The sequence below is a fragment of the Hippoglossus stenolepis genome, chromosome 14, assembly GCF_022539355.2.
Source record: "Hippoglossus stenolepis isolate QCI-W04-F060 chromosome 14, HSTE1.2, whole genome shotgun sequence".
NCBI lineage: Eukaryota > Metazoa > Chordata > Actinopteri > Pleuronectiformes > Pleuronectidae > Hippoglossus > Hippoglossus stenolepis.
Genome location: NC_061496.1, coordinates 21,066,936 through 21,085,430, shown reverse-complemented (window position 1 = coordinate 21,085,430; position 18,495 = coordinate 21,066,936). Strand labels below are relative to the sequence as shown.

The 18,495-nt window shown below is 37.9% G+C and overlaps 2 protein-coding genes across 7 annotated transcripts in view; both read right to left on the bottom strand.

Annotated features, from left to right (window-relative positions):
• clocka (clock circadian regulator a) overlaps positions 1 to 2,087 on the bottom strand; it is a 31,565-nt gene extending 29,478 nt beyond the window's left edge. For 2 of the 5 annotated variants that reach the window (XM_035177640.2, XM_035177644.2), the window contains exon 1: positions 1,589 to 2,087. The gene's annotated coding sequence lies outside the window, so the exon portion shown is untranslated. Of the gene's footprint in view, positions 1 to 1,311 lie in introns of all 5 variants that reach the window. The other 3 variants (XM_035177643.2, XM_035177645.2, XM_035177641.2) reach the window with 3 other exon arrangements.
• Positions 2,088 to 4,363: 2,276 nt separating this feature from the next.
• Positions 4,364 to 9,241, bottom strand: nmu (neuromedin U). Of its 2 annotated transcripts, XM_035176949.1 has the most exons (9): positions 8,989 to 9,241; positions 7,451 to 7,506; positions 7,320 to 7,367; positions 7,176 to 7,229; positions 7,027 to 7,056; positions 6,179 to 6,253; positions 5,450 to 5,503; positions 5,302 to 5,344; positions 4,364 to 4,647 (listed from the first exon to the last, which is right to left on the bottom strand). In XM_035176949.1, the coding sequence occupies exons 1-8, from the start codon at positions 9,179 to 9,181 to the stop codon at positions 5,309 to 5,311; spliced, it is 546 nt and encodes a 181-aa protein (XP_035032840.1). In that variant the 5' UTR covers positions 9,182 to 9,241; the 3' UTR covers positions 4,364 to 4,647; positions 5,302 to 5,308. The 2 variants fall into 2 exon arrangements, with proteins under 2 accessions (XP_035032840.1, XP_035032841.1); XM_035176950.1 differs by lacking the exon at positions 6,179 to 6,253.
• Positions 9,242 to 18,495: the final 9,254 nt, after the last annotated feature.

Sequence of the window (18,495 nt, the reverse complement as noted above, 5' to 3'; positions counted from 1 at the left end):
ATTCCTGATGGTGTCCCTCCTCGGTTTTAACAAAACACTCTTGACAGTGCTCAGCTTCCAATTGTTCCCACTGCTGTTTAAGTATGATACACATAACGCCCATAAAATCTCATCGTAAGTCATTTTCTATGCTCCACTGACCGCTCCAACAAGTCTGAATGGTCGATTACTAAATCTCTTTTGTGTACAAATACACCAGAAAGGTATTATTAGTTAGCAATGGCCTCTTAGAAAGTATTACTGTCTAAAGAAATAGTTTTTTAATATTCACAATCACCTAGGGCCAAGCAAGTTGCAAAAATATCGCAAAATACAATTTTTTTGTAGAGGCTAGCCCTAGATTTACAACAACAACAAAAGAATCACTCTGGGAGTTGTCTAGTGGGTTTTTATCACATAAGTCTGCACGATAGTGAGAATTATTTATCAACCTACATTCTCAAGTATTTAGGAAATCCTTTTGGTTGTACTCTTACTCAAATGAAATGTTAATACAGAAAAATAACAATCATTAATGACATATAATAAATGTTATATGTTTGAACATATACAACATTTTCAAATAACATTCAAATAATAGGGTGTAAAAAATAGTCTAATACTAATAAACTCTATAAAAGATTTCATCTTGCAACAAACATCAGGCCGAACCAGATGTTAGATGAAACAGTTGTCATAACTGAAATTCCTCAATTTGAGTTGGTTTTTGTACCAAGCCACATCTCATGAGTTGGTATTTATTATGACTTAAAATTATAGAAATCTAATTGAATAAGATTTCAATGTCATTTAATAACCAAAGCTGTATACAATTGCATATTAAACCAGACTCGAAGGAGAGATAGTCTTTGCTGGTGCTCGCTTTAAGAAACCATGACGATTATGTCTGAAACAAAAAAGTCTGAGTCCAAACTTTGAAACAACATGAATGTGAGTTTGAACATGTCCATTTCTGCCTTCTCGTTTTAAATAGATCTCATTCTGATTATATTTCAGTACCAAACTTTGATTTAATTTCAATAACACAAACCAACCGTTACTCTTGCCCATGTGTTTCACATACAGGTGGCTGGTTCACAGACAGATATCAGCATCAGACTGCACAGACTCATCTCACCAGGTGCACCATATGATTCCGGTCCGCATCCAACACCTCTTCAACAACATGTCGTGTTTTGACTGGACGCAGCTGACAGGTGCGCCAGTGTAAGAGGTGGCTGGTGACTGAGGAGCAGCGGAGCACACACAGGGGACACACGGCTGGAGATTTGTCACAGGTCGATAATGATCACGGATGAAAATCAGACATACCCTTCTAAAAGAGGCGGCAGACGCGGGGAAAGCCTGAGCCGGTGAGACGTGTCCGGCTGTCAGGTGTGTGAAGTCAGCGGAACCACCGCCAGCCTCGCAGCGAGCAGCCCGGGCACAACCAGGCTCCAGCCCGCCACCGAGCAGCCGTCTGCCCGCTGCCGCCGATGCCGGCCGGCAAGCCGGGCACTGATTGCTAGGAGGCTAACGCCAACCTAGCTTACACGCTACCGTCAATTACCGAAACAAAACAACAGCTTTTCTAGTTGAAGACACTCACTGCGACACGAGACACACACTGTCACTGCTCCTCTGTCCGTGGGAAATTAGCCAGGCGTCATTTCCCCGCCGAATCCCGACTTTACAATATACAACAAAGCGAGTGGTTGAACTCGCCTGCACACAGCGCACCGAATGTGTGTCAGCCCACTTCAGCCGGAGCTAGCTAGCTACGCTAACATCCAGCATTAGATAAGAATGTGGGTCACCGGGCCTCTGGCCAGTCCCTGTCACCAAACAGGCAAAAGCACAACTGTCCCTGTTTGCAGCTCTGCGCCTGACAGCGGCACACGGAGAGGCTGCGGAGACATGCGAAACCAACACGGAGCGGAGTTCAGCGGTCCGAGATGTCCCACTTACCCCGAGCAGCCTCCCCTCTCATCGGGATATCCCTGCAGCCAGTGGCGCTGCTGTCGGAGGACTGCGCAGGGCTGAGGCGGGAGGACCGGAGCTGGAGCAGGAGCCAAGAGGCAAGAGGGCCCGCTGCTGGGCTCCACATCTCACACACGTCTCACCCGCATCCACTGCACACACACTCAGGGGTTCCAAAACTTGTTTGTCATTTATTTTGGTTTCTTACGATGTAAAACCTGCAAATTCGACTTCATAATAACTTGTGGATAACTTGTCACATGTAAAGTTTTCCCCTTTCTGGAGTCAAATGTTGTATGAATCATATATAACAACATAATAAAGATCATTTATGCCTGTTTGGCCTCATTACTGTGGACACTGCTGTTTAAAGTTGTCTTCAAGTGCTGGTTTTCTACATTCAATCTATAGGTGTCATAAAAGAACACACTGATTCTTCATTTTTATATTTTTGTTCTGAACACTAAATTTGTCAGAAATCCCATTTGGAAGATATTGTATTCCTTTGTAGGTTTATAATTCTTCTTTTTAGGGTTATTCTACCATGTGGTATACTAAACACACGTGCTTATAATGTACCTGGGATTTTGTTTTTTTTGTTGTGAATTCACTTATTTCAATGATTGTTTTTCGTTGGCAACAAATTCAACTTTAGAGAAACCTTTTTTTTATTTTGATGACGTAGTTCTCCACGCTGCTCTTTAGCCGAGGGTCTTTTGGTTTGATTCACCATCAATTTGTTTTGTTTCCCCGTCTCCGGCGTGTTACTCATCACCATGGCAACAGCTGAAGTGGAAAAGCTGCAAAACTGTTTTTGGCCACATCGATGGAGGCAAGGGGCGGATGGCGCTGTTTTAACATTTTGGCAAGAGGGGGGTTTAAAAAGAAAAAAAGTAATATACCATGAAAATATATCACCATCGTTATTTTTTATATTCAACATATTCCTTGATACAATAATTTTATTCTGATGAACAATAGACTCTAACCACTGTTTTTGCATACAACCTCTAATGTTAAATCATCTTCATCCATCCAATGTAATTGGTTATTGTATGATTTTACATTCACGTCTCCCTGGAACAATGGCGAACCGACAAACTGGTCAAAATATTATGATATTAATTCTGTTAATCCTGCTGTGATTCTCCAGTCAACCTGTCGGTAAAACTGTTCTCAGGCAATATGATTTACATTGTGTGCTCATCTGTAAGTCAGCCATACATATTCCAACATGAAGTTTTATACTATTTAGATTTTATTGAGAGTCCTGTAATATTTTACAATTATTTGATTTAAACAATCCAAACACTTTTAAACCAGAGAAAATACTTGTATATATTGTGGTTTGTGGTCAAATCACACTTTCTGGCTGGAAATGCTTTAGCACTTCATCTTCATTAGGATGTTGCGACACAGCAAATAATGTCCTGGTCTGTAAATTGTTCACATTCCGTGGTGGGTGGTTTGCTGTGCTGCAGCTGAACCGTCAGAGAACTCGGGATACTGATACATAAAATACTAATGATCTGTATCTCTATACCATTTCAGTGCCTGTTTCAAACTGTATTTATACTGTATCTGTCATCTTTGCAGGTAAAATGAATGTGTCAGAGTTGGATAAAGGTAATGTTGGTTATCAGACAATCAGTGTTGGCATCTGAACAAATCAACATCTTTTAGCGTTCATCTGATTAATTATTCATTATTCCAGTTGATGTGCAATGCAAGAAGGAGGTTTATCATTTGAAACTTAAATGAGCGTTATCATCTTGTGTTATACTATAACTAAATAGAACTGAAACCACCAGGGAAGTGGTAGAATGAGATGCCAACTGGTGGAGAATTGCGACCCCTACTGTTGATGATAGTAATTACATAGTCATGCTCCTGCATTATAACATGTCATTGAATACTTAATAATGTTTACAGTCAGAAATACTGGAAGAAGATACATTAATAAATTTAGAAAATCTGATAGCTTGTTGAAAATAATTCTCAATTTTGTAGTTACATACAAAATCTGAGATGGCTTTTAAAGGATACATAAATCTTGCTATTTTAAGAGTTTTTATGTCAACCAACTAAAAGCAAAGTCAGTCCTAATATTACTGATAATATATTTAATTGAATTAGTTTATGGCCTGCTTTAATTGTTCAGTTTATCACTTCATAGGTAGATCTGGGATTGGTGACTGATCAAACAAATGACCTCATCTAAGATAGGAATTTCAAAGAAACTAAATAACATTTAAACTTCTTTTTCTTAGTTTTAATTATAAATCCAATTTATTTTTCAAGCATGTGTATCCCTTTTCTACAAACAGCATCTTATCTCAAATAAATGCTTTTTTGGGGTTTAAATATACCTGATGTGTTTACTTTTCAATTCAATGCACAAATGTAATGTTTCACTTCATTTAATATTTTCCAAATGCAGTAAAAGACTCAATTTGTAACAAAATCCAACGTTACACCTGACCACATTACAGCATGTTAATGCAAATGAAAAAACATATAACACAAAATAAAATCTGGACAAATTACTCATATTTGAATTATATTATTTGTGTACATTCAGACATCACTATACAGCAGTGGCAGAGGGCTGTGGCTACAATCTGGAACACTCAGTCATGGTGCAGCAGCTCGGGTCTCACTATCTGGTGTCGTCTCTGTATTCGTAGCCTCAGATGTGGAAACATTTATACACACGATTAGAGGACAGCAGGAACACACATACTGACATGTCTCTGACATTTTAACCTCATATAAACATGGTGTTAGCAGCCTAGAGTTTTCTACAAGTCACCACTGTCATTAGTAGTGACAAGATTTCAGGGACTATATGAAAATTACTGGGGTGGGAAGGAGGGATGCAGCTTATCGTTTTGTTTTAGTTTTTAGTTTTTTTAAACAATGACCTCCTCATCATTATTACTATTTCCTTTGGACCCTCTCCAGTGAAGAAAGTGCAACAACTTCCCTCTCAGTATCTCAAAAAATGGACCTTAAAGTGACTATTTGATGGTGAAGGTCCCTTGTTGCGTTTACAAGACAAGAGTTTATTTTTCATCCTCTGAGCAGCTCTACCTCTTCAGGGCAGACTTTCCACAATACATGTGGAAAGTTATTTTTATTGATCCTATGTGGTTGTAACAAATTTAGCAAGTTTAACATAAACTATATAGAAAGGCTTGAATAAAATAAAAATCTGGAGTAAGCAAATAAATTAAAGGCCCTGCCCACCCAAGTAAGTAATGATCCTTCCTTTATTCTAAATAAAAGATTTAAACTAATAATTTGTGTACAGTCCCTGAAAATTTCAAAATAGAAAATTACCTTTAATTTACTCGTATTCTAAGGATCGTCTTCCATTTCGTGGCTGCAAGTGCAAACAAACTTGTGTTATTTTTATTGTATTATTTATGTTCAACATATCATCAAGGTGCTCTTTTTATTTTTCATCCTGACAGAAAAATGTTCATACCCGATAGAGGAAGTAACCTCTGCTCTGGATTCCACCAGGTCCCTGGAGTTCAGCCTGTAGAGACACAAGATCCACAGCATCTAACTTTAAGTGTCGCCACAACACTCCCACCAGCAGCAATACCCAACAACACACACACACACCTACACGTTCACATCTGGATTATCCAAAGCCAACTGTGTCTACTTTGTGAATGTCAGTGGTTGATAGCAATGAGGGATAAGTTCACCTGTCAGCTGCACTAATTTTAGACCATAATTGCTGCCAGTGTGGGGAAGAACAACAGATGAAGCTCATACAGAGAGTGAGCAGAAATGCCCCACATCAAACAGTGTTATTGACATGTAAGCTCAGGAAGAGCAAAACATATGTTGAAAGCAACTACAGAATGCAGCGCACGCATTTCAATATTTGCAAAAACATAGTGCTATACACTATGTCCTCTTTAAAGGCTGCAATTGTATTTCTATCCAACTGCTGCTTCTATGTTTTCAACCAAGGATGACACTCTAATTTATCATTTTTCATTTTTATTTAGAAATCAGTCAAAACATGAATTTATATCAATTTTAATGACATTATAATATAGCTTTTTGCATTTAGTATTGTTTATGCTGAAAAACAAAGCATCTTGATTTTGATAGCTTTGTTTCCATCAATCAGATTATTTCATGAGACTGAAAACAGAAGATGGAGAGTGACAGGGGAACTGATGGGGGTCGTACGTACGTGCATCGAGAGTTCTCTCTCTCTTCTGGCACTGAGTTGAGAAAATAGACGGAGGAGAGGGTGCAACAGAGCGGTCTGACAAACACACACAGAGACAGAGCCACATAAACATGAATACAGTGCCGAGTATGGCGTGTGCAGAGGCAAAGAGTGAAACTGTCATAGGTAACACAAAAGAACATGCAACACAGAGATGTAAACATAATACAAATGTTTCCGCAGGGCAGCAGTTTGTTAACTGCAGACTCAGGGTCAGTGTTTTCATAAACACGTAAAACATTATGCATTATTTCACATACCAGTGATGGACGAGAAAAAGACAAAATCACTTTGCATGTAATTGAGGGAATATGTTTTGTTGTGGCAAGTGAATGTGTGTCCAGGGATGTCGTGTGGGTTTGACGGCTCGGGTGAGCATAACAGATAATAAACACTGATGACATGTAGTCATCACAGCATATTTCTTATGAAGTCTGATGAAACAGCGAATGTCAACATTTCACTTTACTTTATCACAGCAGCAGAAAAGAACTGCTCTTTTCATCATTCAGTTTGACTTTTTAATCCAATGCGTGACATCTTAGTTTGAGTTTCAACCGACTGAAAATAGCCGCAGTGGGGGCAGAGTCCCCCCCGCCCCACATTCTTCTGTTTTGCTGGACGCACTTGAAAGTACCACAGTTACACCTGAAGCGCGGTTATAAAACAATGTGAAGGGGATTTCTTTGGTCAAACAACTTATTTATTCAAAAACACACACAAACAAGCCCACACAGTTTAATGTCTCTGGTGGTCTCGTGTAACCATTTCAGGTAAAACAGTTTCCCAAAAAACTAAATCGTACTTACCCTTTTACTTTTTTCTTGCAATTTCAGCTCCTGAGAAGAAAACACAATATCATTTGTCTATGTTTGTAAGAGTCACTTCATGTGGAATGTGGGGAAATCTGTAGCACTTACGCTTCTGAGACTCACTAAATGTAGAATGTGTGAAATACCTTTGACTTCTGAACCAGCATCATGACACATAGCTCCCCTAAGGCATCAGATGCCTGGAATAAATACAAAATGGAAAATATGATTATAAATGATACAAAAAAATAGTATATTGAGGGTGTCACATGTCATCACATGTCACTCACCCAAAGCTCCAGGTCTGCAGAGAGGTAGGATGAGCACACAGCATCTATCTGTGGAGAGTCAGAGGTTGATATGATGAAAATAGGATTAAGAAAGAAAGAAAGAAAGGAAGAAAGAAAGAAAGATTGAGTACCTGGCTGAATAGCTGCCTCTGATCTGTTGTGGCCTTCTGAACTTCTGCTGGAGCACCTGTTGTTTCATGCAATAGAAAAACACACAAACACACACACACAATGAGCTAATTTACATCATCCTCACACACATTTACATCTGTCAACAACGGTATGTTTTCACTGACAGGACACTGATAATGCATGAAGCAGTAGTGCCTCTGCTGTGATGACGAACAGCTTCTCCTGTACGACCGTTTAGTGGAAGCTCTGCTCCGACATGATTGCAGTGGATGTCCATTAGCAGGGTAACAGCTTGGCTATTTAGAAGCTTGTGTTATTGTTCCAACATGTTGACATGAGATTACTGCCTGAGCTCGATTTTCATCAATTCATTGTGTTCCTGCAAAAACAACAAGTCAGCAGCATGAAGCCTACACACTGATGCTGAATCCCAAAGCTTACATGGACCAATGCAAAGATAACTTTGACTTTACGGGGAGTGAGAAGCGACTGTCCATCTACATATTCAAACATTTCCATCATCAGTTAGTGGACACGACAAATCAGAGGTTGAGAGATCATGATGGCATTTCTGGTTGAGAGTGTTTTCCAAAAATGTCTTGTTTGACATCAAATCATTCAAGAATGACTAAATGACAATGTCACTCATGATAGTGATCCGGCTGGACAATGATGTACTGTTAACATGCAATCATTTTAAGGTAAAGATGGCGAAATATGATAAGCATAAATAAAAAACAAAAAATAGAGAGATGTTCCCTACTGTTAATAATTAGTAACATTTATAATTAATAATAGTATATGTTTCTACTGTTAAAAATAAAAGATGTACAAACACATATGAATTATGGTATTAAATGATAGGACAAAATTATATTAAGTAACAAAGTATAAGACGAAGAAAATATAATAAACATATACATAATTTGTACACTTTAGTTAGTGTGTTGGAATAAACTAAATTAAAAGCAACATTAGATAGATAGATAGATAGATAGATAGATAGATAGATAGATAGATAGATAGATAGATAGATAGATAGATAGATAGATAGATAGATAGATAGATAGATAGATAGATAGGTAGATGGATAGATAGATAGATAGATAGATAGATAGATAGATAGATAGATAGGTGGATAGATAGATAGATAGGATAGATAGATAGGTGGATAGATAGATAGATAGATAGATAGATAGATAGATAGATAGATAGATAGATAGATAGATAGATAGATAGATAGATAGATAGATAGATAGATAGATAGATAGATAGATAGATAGATAGATAGATAGAATAGACAGATAGATAGATAGATAGATAGATAGATAGATAGATAGATAGATAGATAGATAGATAGATAGATAGATAGATAGATAGATAGATAGATAGATAGATAGATAGATAGATAGACAGATAGTAGGTCACATACTTTCACACGTGCAAGGCCTTGAGAGAGTTTGATCTTCCACAAAGTTAGAGATGAAGTGAAATATACAGACATATAAGATGATATAAAGCAGAGTGTGGGACTCACTGGTGCAGACTGGTATGGTGAGGATGAGCAGGGCTGCCAGGGTGATGCTGGCCGTGCTCAGTGGACTCATGGCGCCGCCGCCGCTGCTGCTGCTGCTGCTGCTGGAGACTCCGCACTGCTCAGGATCACTTTGGCTCTGGAAGGTCCTCATCTCTCGCTCGCTCTCTCTCTCTCGCTCTGGTCTTTCCCTCATTCTCCTGTGTCTCTGTGGTTTTGTTTTGATTCTTGACTCCTTGCTCTTCTGAGAGTTACAGCCTCACGTCAGAGGAATATGAAGGCTCGTGTCAAAACACGCACCCGCGCTGACACTTGCTTGCGTCATTAGAGGCGCGTGAGAAGTTGGATGATGTGATGGATAGATTGAACGCTGGGTAAAGTGGTCACCAACAGAGAAATTAGTCTTATGCACATTATTATTTTCCTTTTCACGTTATTATCATTGAGTCCTCTTCTTAGTTTAGTTGAGAAAGTCCTATTGGCGGATCTAGGGTTTTCAAGGGCTATGAGGGTCCGCAATTTAAACAGATGGGGCAAATTATTAGTCCAACATCCATGAACAATTCCTGATTCAATAAGGTGCACATTTAAGTCTTTCCTTGTTTACTGTGAGCTCTATAACTTTGATTCAACGGCAAACGTCATAGAATATACTGTATTTCGACAATTGTTCCTTGTTCAAGCACATTGTGTTTTTAAAAAATACAATAAACAAACTTTACTTGGGCTATAGCATCTTTCAAAACACAGGTATGTGGTGATTTACAACTTAAAAATCTAAAATTAAGAACAAATTGCTTTTTCACTGTTTTTCCTACGGTGGCCAAGAGAGCTCAACGCATTGCACAGTAAAAAGAAAAAACAAGCAATTAGAAAAAACACGTGCAAATAAAGAAAAAAACGTCATCAATTTGAAGACACATGCGCTGTAAAGTTATTGAAGTCTGCTACTTGTCAATGGTTATGGAACTCCACAAAGCATTGAACTACAGCCAGGTTCATCACGTGTTTCTGTATTTGCATGTGTTGTGACTTTTTGCATGATTTTCATACTTTGCAGTGCGTTGAACCCTCTTGGCCACCGTAGGAAACAGTTAAATAGCAATTTGTCCTTAATTTCTTTTTTTTAACTTGTAAATCACCATGTACCTGTGTTTTGAAAGATGCTATAACCAACATCAAGTTTGTTTATTATATTTTTTGAAATACACAATGTGCATGAAAAAAGAACAATAAAGTTGTTTTCTTAATTTACACGTTTTTTCTACTTGCATGTTTTGTTGATTTGCAGTGCGTTTAACTCTCTCAGCCACCGTAGGAAACAGTTAAAAAGCAAACAAGCAGAAACTATTCATTTTAATCTTAAATAATTCATCTTCAATTTGAAGATCACACAGCAATGGAGCACAAATACAGAAATAAAAAAAATTATAGATAAGAAGAGAGTAAAAAACGAGATCAAATCAAATATTGTAAAATTATCAAAATAGGAGAAAGCACACCCATAAAATGTGTCTTTAAGAGAGATTTAAAACAGGACAACAAGTTTGCCTCCTCAGGGAGACTGTTCCAAAGAAATGGAACCCTGACAGAAAAGGCCCGGTCGCCTTTGGTCCTCAGCCAGGAATGTGGAATGGTGAGTAACGTCCTCAGGTTACAACGGGGCCCATAGGGCGTCAAAAGATCTGAAATGTTCTTAGGATCAAGCACAGAATTAGGCTTTAAAATCAGAAATAAAATCTTAAATCCACAATTTAAAAGCCAGTGAGGGGAAGCTAAAATTATAGTACTTATTATAGTACCTATAGTAATTATAGGACAGGGTCACTTCAGGCTGCCAATCAGATTTCATCAAGGGCCACTGCCCCCCCTGGATCCGCGCCACACACACACAAAAATATATTTTTATCATTCAGCAATATACTGTGTTCCTATGTTAAAGCTGTGATGTATAAGGTAACACGAAGACAGTAACCTGACACCCACATGTAGCTTCTCTATCAATAAACTTCGTCAATTCTTACATTCGGTTCACTAAGAGGTGAAGCTTTTACAATTATGGATTATATTTATGACTATTATTGAAGCACCTTTCAACAACAATTCAAAAATGATTATAAGTCAAAAAGGAAAGAGGAAAGAAACACAACAATGGGATTTAAAAAAAGAAATGATTTATAATACAACAATAATAATAATAATTTTACATAACAATTCTCAAAGACACTTGAATTGGTTAAAAAATCATCCAATGCCATAAAGACCAATGATTATATATACAGGAAGCTAGTGGGGAGATTTGATAACAGGACTGATTTAGTCCACCTTTATCCTAGTGAGGACTATACTATACTATACTATACTACTATATATATATTTTCAAAGCTTGAAATTGGCCATGATTTTCTTTCTGTACACACATCAGGAACACATTTCTGTCCTCACCTCACTTGTGTTATCTCACGCCTGAGCCACATTGTAGTGATCAGTGGATAGTTGCAATGCAATATTTTGTTTTAGAGACACCATACTATTTAGACTATATTATGAGATTTATTTCACTTTAGAACAATATTATTAACATTTCTTGCTTGGCATCCATCACAATGCCATATCTTTTTATGAATAAGACCAAATACTGATTTCACTGATTTGACACGGAGGCAAAAACTATATTACGTCATATTTACATCTATGACCCTGGTGAATTTAACATTAACAAATCTGGCGACTATGCAAGTATACAAATTTTGTTTTAAAGCAGGATTCAGGCTCTATATCAGTTTAATTGTATGAAATATTTCTTCATATACAACCTTTTTTCAACTTTTCATCCATACTATTATGTAAATTCAAATTATTAGATTTGAATTTATTAGAATGACTCATAATGGATCATTTCTGAAATTCCTTCTTTCATTAAAAGCTTATGATTTATTTGTGTAAGGCTGTGTGTGCGTGTGTGTGTGTGTGTGTGTGTGTGTGTGTGTGTGTGTGTGTGTGTGTGTGTGTGTGTGTGTGTGTGTGCGTGTGTGTGTGTGTGTGTGTGTGTGCGTGTGTGAAGGCATTGATAATATCAATAACAATAATCAATTCTGATCTGTTGGAGTAAACCAACTTAGATGCCAAGTGCTTGCTCATTGTGGGAACTGTTGGTTTTTCTCCGATATCTTGTAACCTTACAATTTAAAGTGCCTTTAGATAATGTATGTTGGGATTTGACACTATACAAAAAGATTGAATTGAATTGTAAGAAACACAACCACTTTTTCAGAATTTCACTTTGAAATAGTCATCTGAATAAAGGCCTTTTAAATATTTGCTAGAGTGCCTGGATCCATGTCCATGTCATGGATCTTTTTTATTTTACAACTGTTCCAAGGAGCCTCTTCATCCCTCGGAAGTGACTTTTTTGAGGGTATAATGAACTGAGTGATCTAATTCACTGAAGTCATCACACTCATCCACACCCTCGTCATCCTCCTACACTCATCTCTCAGTCTGCTTTCATGTTTACATGAATTAAGAACCAACAGTGGATGTCAATCCACAGCTCCACTTGCTCCACCATTCTGCAGAAGTCGTCAAATGTCATGACCTTAAAAGAGTTTTATTTTGTTATGAAGTTGACTGGCATTTCCGTGTGCTGGTCTAATTGGTTTGTTTGAGTTAAAACCCAGAGGTACTAAGGGAAGGTTATTGTCGGTGATTCACACACTGTCACACCTTGAGGACACAACGTAGATTACAGTCTTTGTTATGTTACTCTATTTCCAAAGCACATTCGAGACCCAGAAATTATTATTCAAGAAATCTCATAGAATTTGCTCCAGTGTTCAAATGATTTTCCCATAATTGCATAAAAAAAATATACCTGCAAGTCCAATAATTAAGGGTCCAGTGTATAAGATTTAGGTGAAATGGATCTATTGGCAGAAATTGAATATAAAATAATCCTAGTGATGTTTTCACTTTTGTGTTTCATCTAAATTGTACTAATTGTTGTTTTCTTTACCCTAGAATGGGCCCTTTATATATAAATACTTTATATTTACATTAGGAGCGGGTCCTCTCTACAGAGCCCACCATGTTTTTTTTTACAGTAACCCAAACTGGACAAACCAAACACCTTTTGAGTATTTATGACGACAGAAGGCTGCCACAGGTTCTCTTTCATGTTTGGAGGGTGAGGTGAGGTGAGGTGAGGGGTATTCAGCTGCAACATGCAACTTTACCACTAGATGTCACTAAATTCTACACACTGAACCTTTAACATGAGCCATATAAAAACCTAAGTGTAAAAATTACAATTCAACATTTTGCAGGTAGGTTTTTACCATTGCACAGAGCCAAGCAGGAATTTCCTCTTCTTCCCCATACATTTGTTAAGCTAAGCTAACTGGTTCCCAGCATATACTGTATATTTAGATGGGTGACATGACTGCTCCCCAAAAGTGAAGCCAAAGCATCTCAATCGCTCCCTGGCTGCAGTGTTGGTCATAAATCCAGCTTCCACCATGTTAGTGGATGGGATATGGACCAAACAAAAAGTAAAAGTACTTCAATACATTTTTTTCTCAAAGATGGTTTCTGTCATTGAGATCAACTGATTTCTGCTACACCAACTCTGGCTCCAAATGTGAAAGATGGCAGCATTCATACCTGTGATATTTGGATTTATGCATAGTAGGAAGTGGATATGCATCTTTATTTACAGTCTGTGTTTCCTAGCAGTGGCTTCATATGTTACAGACAGTTACAAGTATGGTATCAAAGTTCTCATCAAACTCAACCAGAAAGCTTTTAACTTTCCTAAATGGTGAATTTAGATTTCAAGCATTGGAGCTGATGTTATAAATTAAAGTAGTGACTCAGACCCACCAAAGCACATCCATCCTTTATGTTTCCTTGCATGCCCTGACTGCTGTTCATGGAAACAAGTGGAAAATGAGAAGGGAGAGTCAGCTATTAACATGTCATATCCTCCTACAAAGACAATTAGTTAATCCTGTCAAATCTTTATTGTATTTCCAAATTGTTGGACTAATTACAATCCTGCATTGTAAACAGCTGCCTGAAGGTCGTGAACCCAACTTCCTGCATTTCATCTTTTTTATTCTCTTTCTATTTTGTGTTTTAAATGGAAAGTTACTGCCATGACTAAAAACTCAAAAATTGCAGAAAGGTCTTGGTGAATCGATATTGCTGTTAATAAGGATTAGACTATTCTGTTTAGATTATATTCAAAATATTCACTGTTAATATTCCTATGCTTAGATCGGGTTGCAGACTAACTCAGAAAGGGATCAGTTCAATATTACATGATGAGAAACAGTGATTATTAACTTAAATTATACAACTACTGTGCAATCTTGGTGTAATGGAGATCCTTGTCATAAGTCATCATTTCCATTTTGACATCTGCTGTGAACCTCTAACTCATAATGCTACTTATGCTGATTGTATCAAGTAACAGAAATCCACTTAGATTTATTCTCATTTTACATTAGGTTTTGTGCAATTATGTGATACTGCATGGCTGTAAGCACCATTACATTTGATCAGTACACAGAATATCACTTTCTGTCTGAGCACATTCACAATTACAGGCAGAATTGGCTAAATGAATGTTTCCAAGTCTCTAAAAGACTTGGAAATCAAAGTACAGCGATTATGTCCAAAATTAAGCAAGGACACTTCAGCAGTCAGAGCTCTGCTCAATATATTGATAGGCTTTGTTTTTCTCTTCATGAAAACTACTCAATCGCTCGGCCATGGAACCCGACAGAATAAATCCCCACGTGTGGCTGCAGAGGGTGCTGTTGTTCAATAAAAGTTACATAGTGTTGCTCCACAAAAGTGAGGCCAAAGCATCTTGTTCACCACCTGCTGGCAGGCTGCAGAAAAGGCCATAAATCCTGCCTCCACCATGTTAGCAGATGGGACATGGACCAAAGTAAAAAGGCAAAGTACACGTCAAATACATTTGTCTCTATATATGAGGTCCAGTGTATAGAATTTAAAGGGATCTATTGGCAAAAATAGTATATTCACTTAACATATCATGCCATATACATTGTTCTCATTAGTGTATAATCACCTGAAACTATGAACCAATGTGCTGTTGTTACCTTATAAGAAGCTCTTCATATTTAAGTGAGTCCTCTTCCACGGAGCCCACCATGAGTCTACAGTAGCCCAGAATGGACAAACCAAACACTGGCTCTAAAAAGGGCATTTGATGTTATTATGTTACGTGAAGGCCATTGTAGGTTCTCCTACAAGCCTGGTGGACACTCATTGAACCTTTAAAGCCATAGACACAATTTTCTAACTACAAATGTACTGAATCATAATTTCTGGTTGAAGTTGATGCTGCTTTATACTACATATTGTGAGGTGTTGGAATGTTCTTCTTTTTTCTTAGCTATTTACCTCAAAACCCACACTTTATTTGTCAATGTATTCATTGTTTTATTTAACAGGGACAGAGCACATTAATAAATGTTGCTGTGAATACACCAGAGTCACTTTCGCCAAAGGTCTGTTTTTCATTTTGAGTCCCTGAACAGATGTTACAAAGTCATCCGAAGGAAGTTTTTTTTTCATAACAAAAGTTATTGAAACCATTTAGAGGAAAGCTGGGGACCCATGAGACACTATAAATGAATTAGAGAGACATTTAATGGATAGTCAGACAAGTATAAAACCTGTGTTGTCTGGAATGAAATCCCACTGTGTCTTTGAATGTGTCTGCAGAAGCTTCATTTTAAACATTTGCTTCTCAGGTCAGAGTTGGGTGGAGTTGTCCTTGGAGTAAAGTCACAAGGTGACATTAATAGACCAGAATGGGACTTCAGAGAGCCCGAACCTCTAGATCAGTTCCCTAAATGTGCCTGATTTTTTTTTTCATCAAGATCCATGAATTATTCTCTCAGAAATTAGCGAAAATGTCAAAAGATTGAAGTGATAAAAACATTCTTGGATCCGCCCTCTGATCTGCATCTGCTCCAAAATCAAATGGGTTCTTCCCTGACCCATAACACATCCTTCCAACCAACCAACAAACAAGCAGACAGGGGTGAAAATATAACCCCCTTGCTGGTAGGAGGGAAATTACATTATATAAGAGTCATAATCAAGTGTTTACACATCCACACTGTCCTGAAAGGAGGCAACAAGTACGAATACATTTTTAGGGCTTCAGCAAATAAACCGGAGGAGTATGAATATATATATTTTTTTATATTGAAGGACATATTTATTTGCTTTAATACCAAATCAGAAAGTGTAGAAGAAGTACAGAAATCCATGTAGTTTTAAACTTTGAAACCCTCTGGTGCTCGTCGGCACAGTCCCTATCTCCCTTTGATTGCAGAGTGGAGATAATGAGCCAACATTTTCTCTAATCATCAAGTGAATCTACGAGCAGCAACACAAATCATGCTTTATACTCTTTCTCAAATCTGATTTTATTCTCAACTTATTTCGACTCATCATCATCGACTTTAGCATTTCGAATTCATGCTTGTCTTCATATTCATTCATGATAATCCTCTCACATGCTCTCCCCTCTAATCCTCACCTAACTCTCACCCTACACTAACAGGAAAGCACTCTTGCCGGTGCGCATACATATACGCACTCTTTAAATTACATGATTGCTTTAAAACAAACTCGCACACATGATCGACCTCTCCTAACAAGCAGAGAGCTCTGCGCAGAGCATTGCTCATGTAATAGCGGCTCTCATGCTTATACTTCAGTTTGGAAACCCAGCATGTTCTTCTTTATGTGCAATTTGGCAGGAATGAGTGGAGGCCTCACCTTGGGATGAGGTTACCAAAGTGGGGAAAGAGTGATCACACAAGTTTTCATATAGGGGCCCATTACTGTGCTGTGCTGCTCGTACAGGGTCTTTGTATTGATGCAGTCAGGTGTCACTTATTGTAAGTATGAAAGCCACATGACGGGAGTCAAGGTATAAATACCAAAACAGTAGCTTAAGGACAGTGGAGTCACAATGTATGTAGAGAGTCATGTTTTGGTTTGCTGTTTGAGGCTTGAAAAAGCCCAAAACTGTGATCTCAACAAGAAGCAAAGTAATTCAGAGACGTTATAGCAATATACTTAAACTCAGCCTGTACATATGCAGATTTATTCATTTACAATACAACAATTATGAGTCAAAAACAACACTGATGCATGAAAGGCTGCACAAAATGCCATCCAGATAGCACCTCAAACGTTTCTGATTCCAAACAGAAATAGAAAATGCTATCAGCCTTTAATCACCCGTGTGAATGTCAAATTTAGATTACACAGATGCAATCACCGTCCCCTGACGCTGCAGCGCCGGCACGAAAAGCCCTTTCGTTGTGCGCGTCACATCTGGATGTCATCCGCCGTGCATGTCACTGGGGCTCCCTCATCAATGCACTGCCCTCCTGACACGACCAGTTCATTCAGTGGGGACATCTCTCGCCTCCTGTGCAGCAAGTTTCTGCTCCTGTGACTAAATACTGTATCTTTTCATTTTCATTCACATGTTGCCACAGTCAAGCTAACAGGTTCTTCTGCAGCAGCTTTACTTCAATCCAGCCTGCGTGGAGTTATTGTTTTTGTTCCGGATGTGTCAGCCTGTTGTAGGAACATCAACGTCAGCAGTGGATATACAGACCTTTGACATTCACAGAATATATGGAGTAAGTGCCAGAATAACATGAACTGCAGGTGAATCATGACAACGTAGCAAAACAGATATGATGAAAATAGATAATTAAAGCATGTGTGTGTTCTGTTTTGTAATATGTGCGTGTATGAGATGTGTGTGTGTGTTCTTATATTGTACATTACACATGCTGGATGAAAAAAGTGACATTATTTTCATGGACATAGTTGCACAATCACAAGAAAAATGTCTGTATGAAATAACCTGAGGAAAAATATGAAAAGATTTACGTTAAACTGTTAAATTCAGATGGTTAAAGGTGCCTCCATGAGATGGAGGGTCCTATAGTATATATTCGAGGGTGAAATATCACTTCAATTTTATATCTCTTTAGACCTATACTTTAAAGACTTAATGTAAATTCCTCTTTTGGCAAAAATGAGCTATTGTCCTCTGTAATGTTTTATAATGAAGTGATAATTCATTCATATAATAATAATAATAAAACACTGCAGGCCGGAACTTATTTGTACAACAATGTGTGACACTCACATTGTACCTCAAGTCATTTTCCTCCTACCAATTTCTCATAGTTCACTTGTCTGACTCACTGTGTTGACACTGTTTGCTCTTTCTTATTCACTCTATGGACACTTTTATAGTAAGAGCACATAACAAATACATCATTGCAACACTGACAACAAACAGACACACACAACGTATAATAACACAACAAAAAAATGTATTTACAGATATGACAACTTGGACTAACAATGCCACCTGGTGTTCTGAAAAGATCATGCATGTGATCCACCAGCAGCTTGAGGTCACGTATGTTT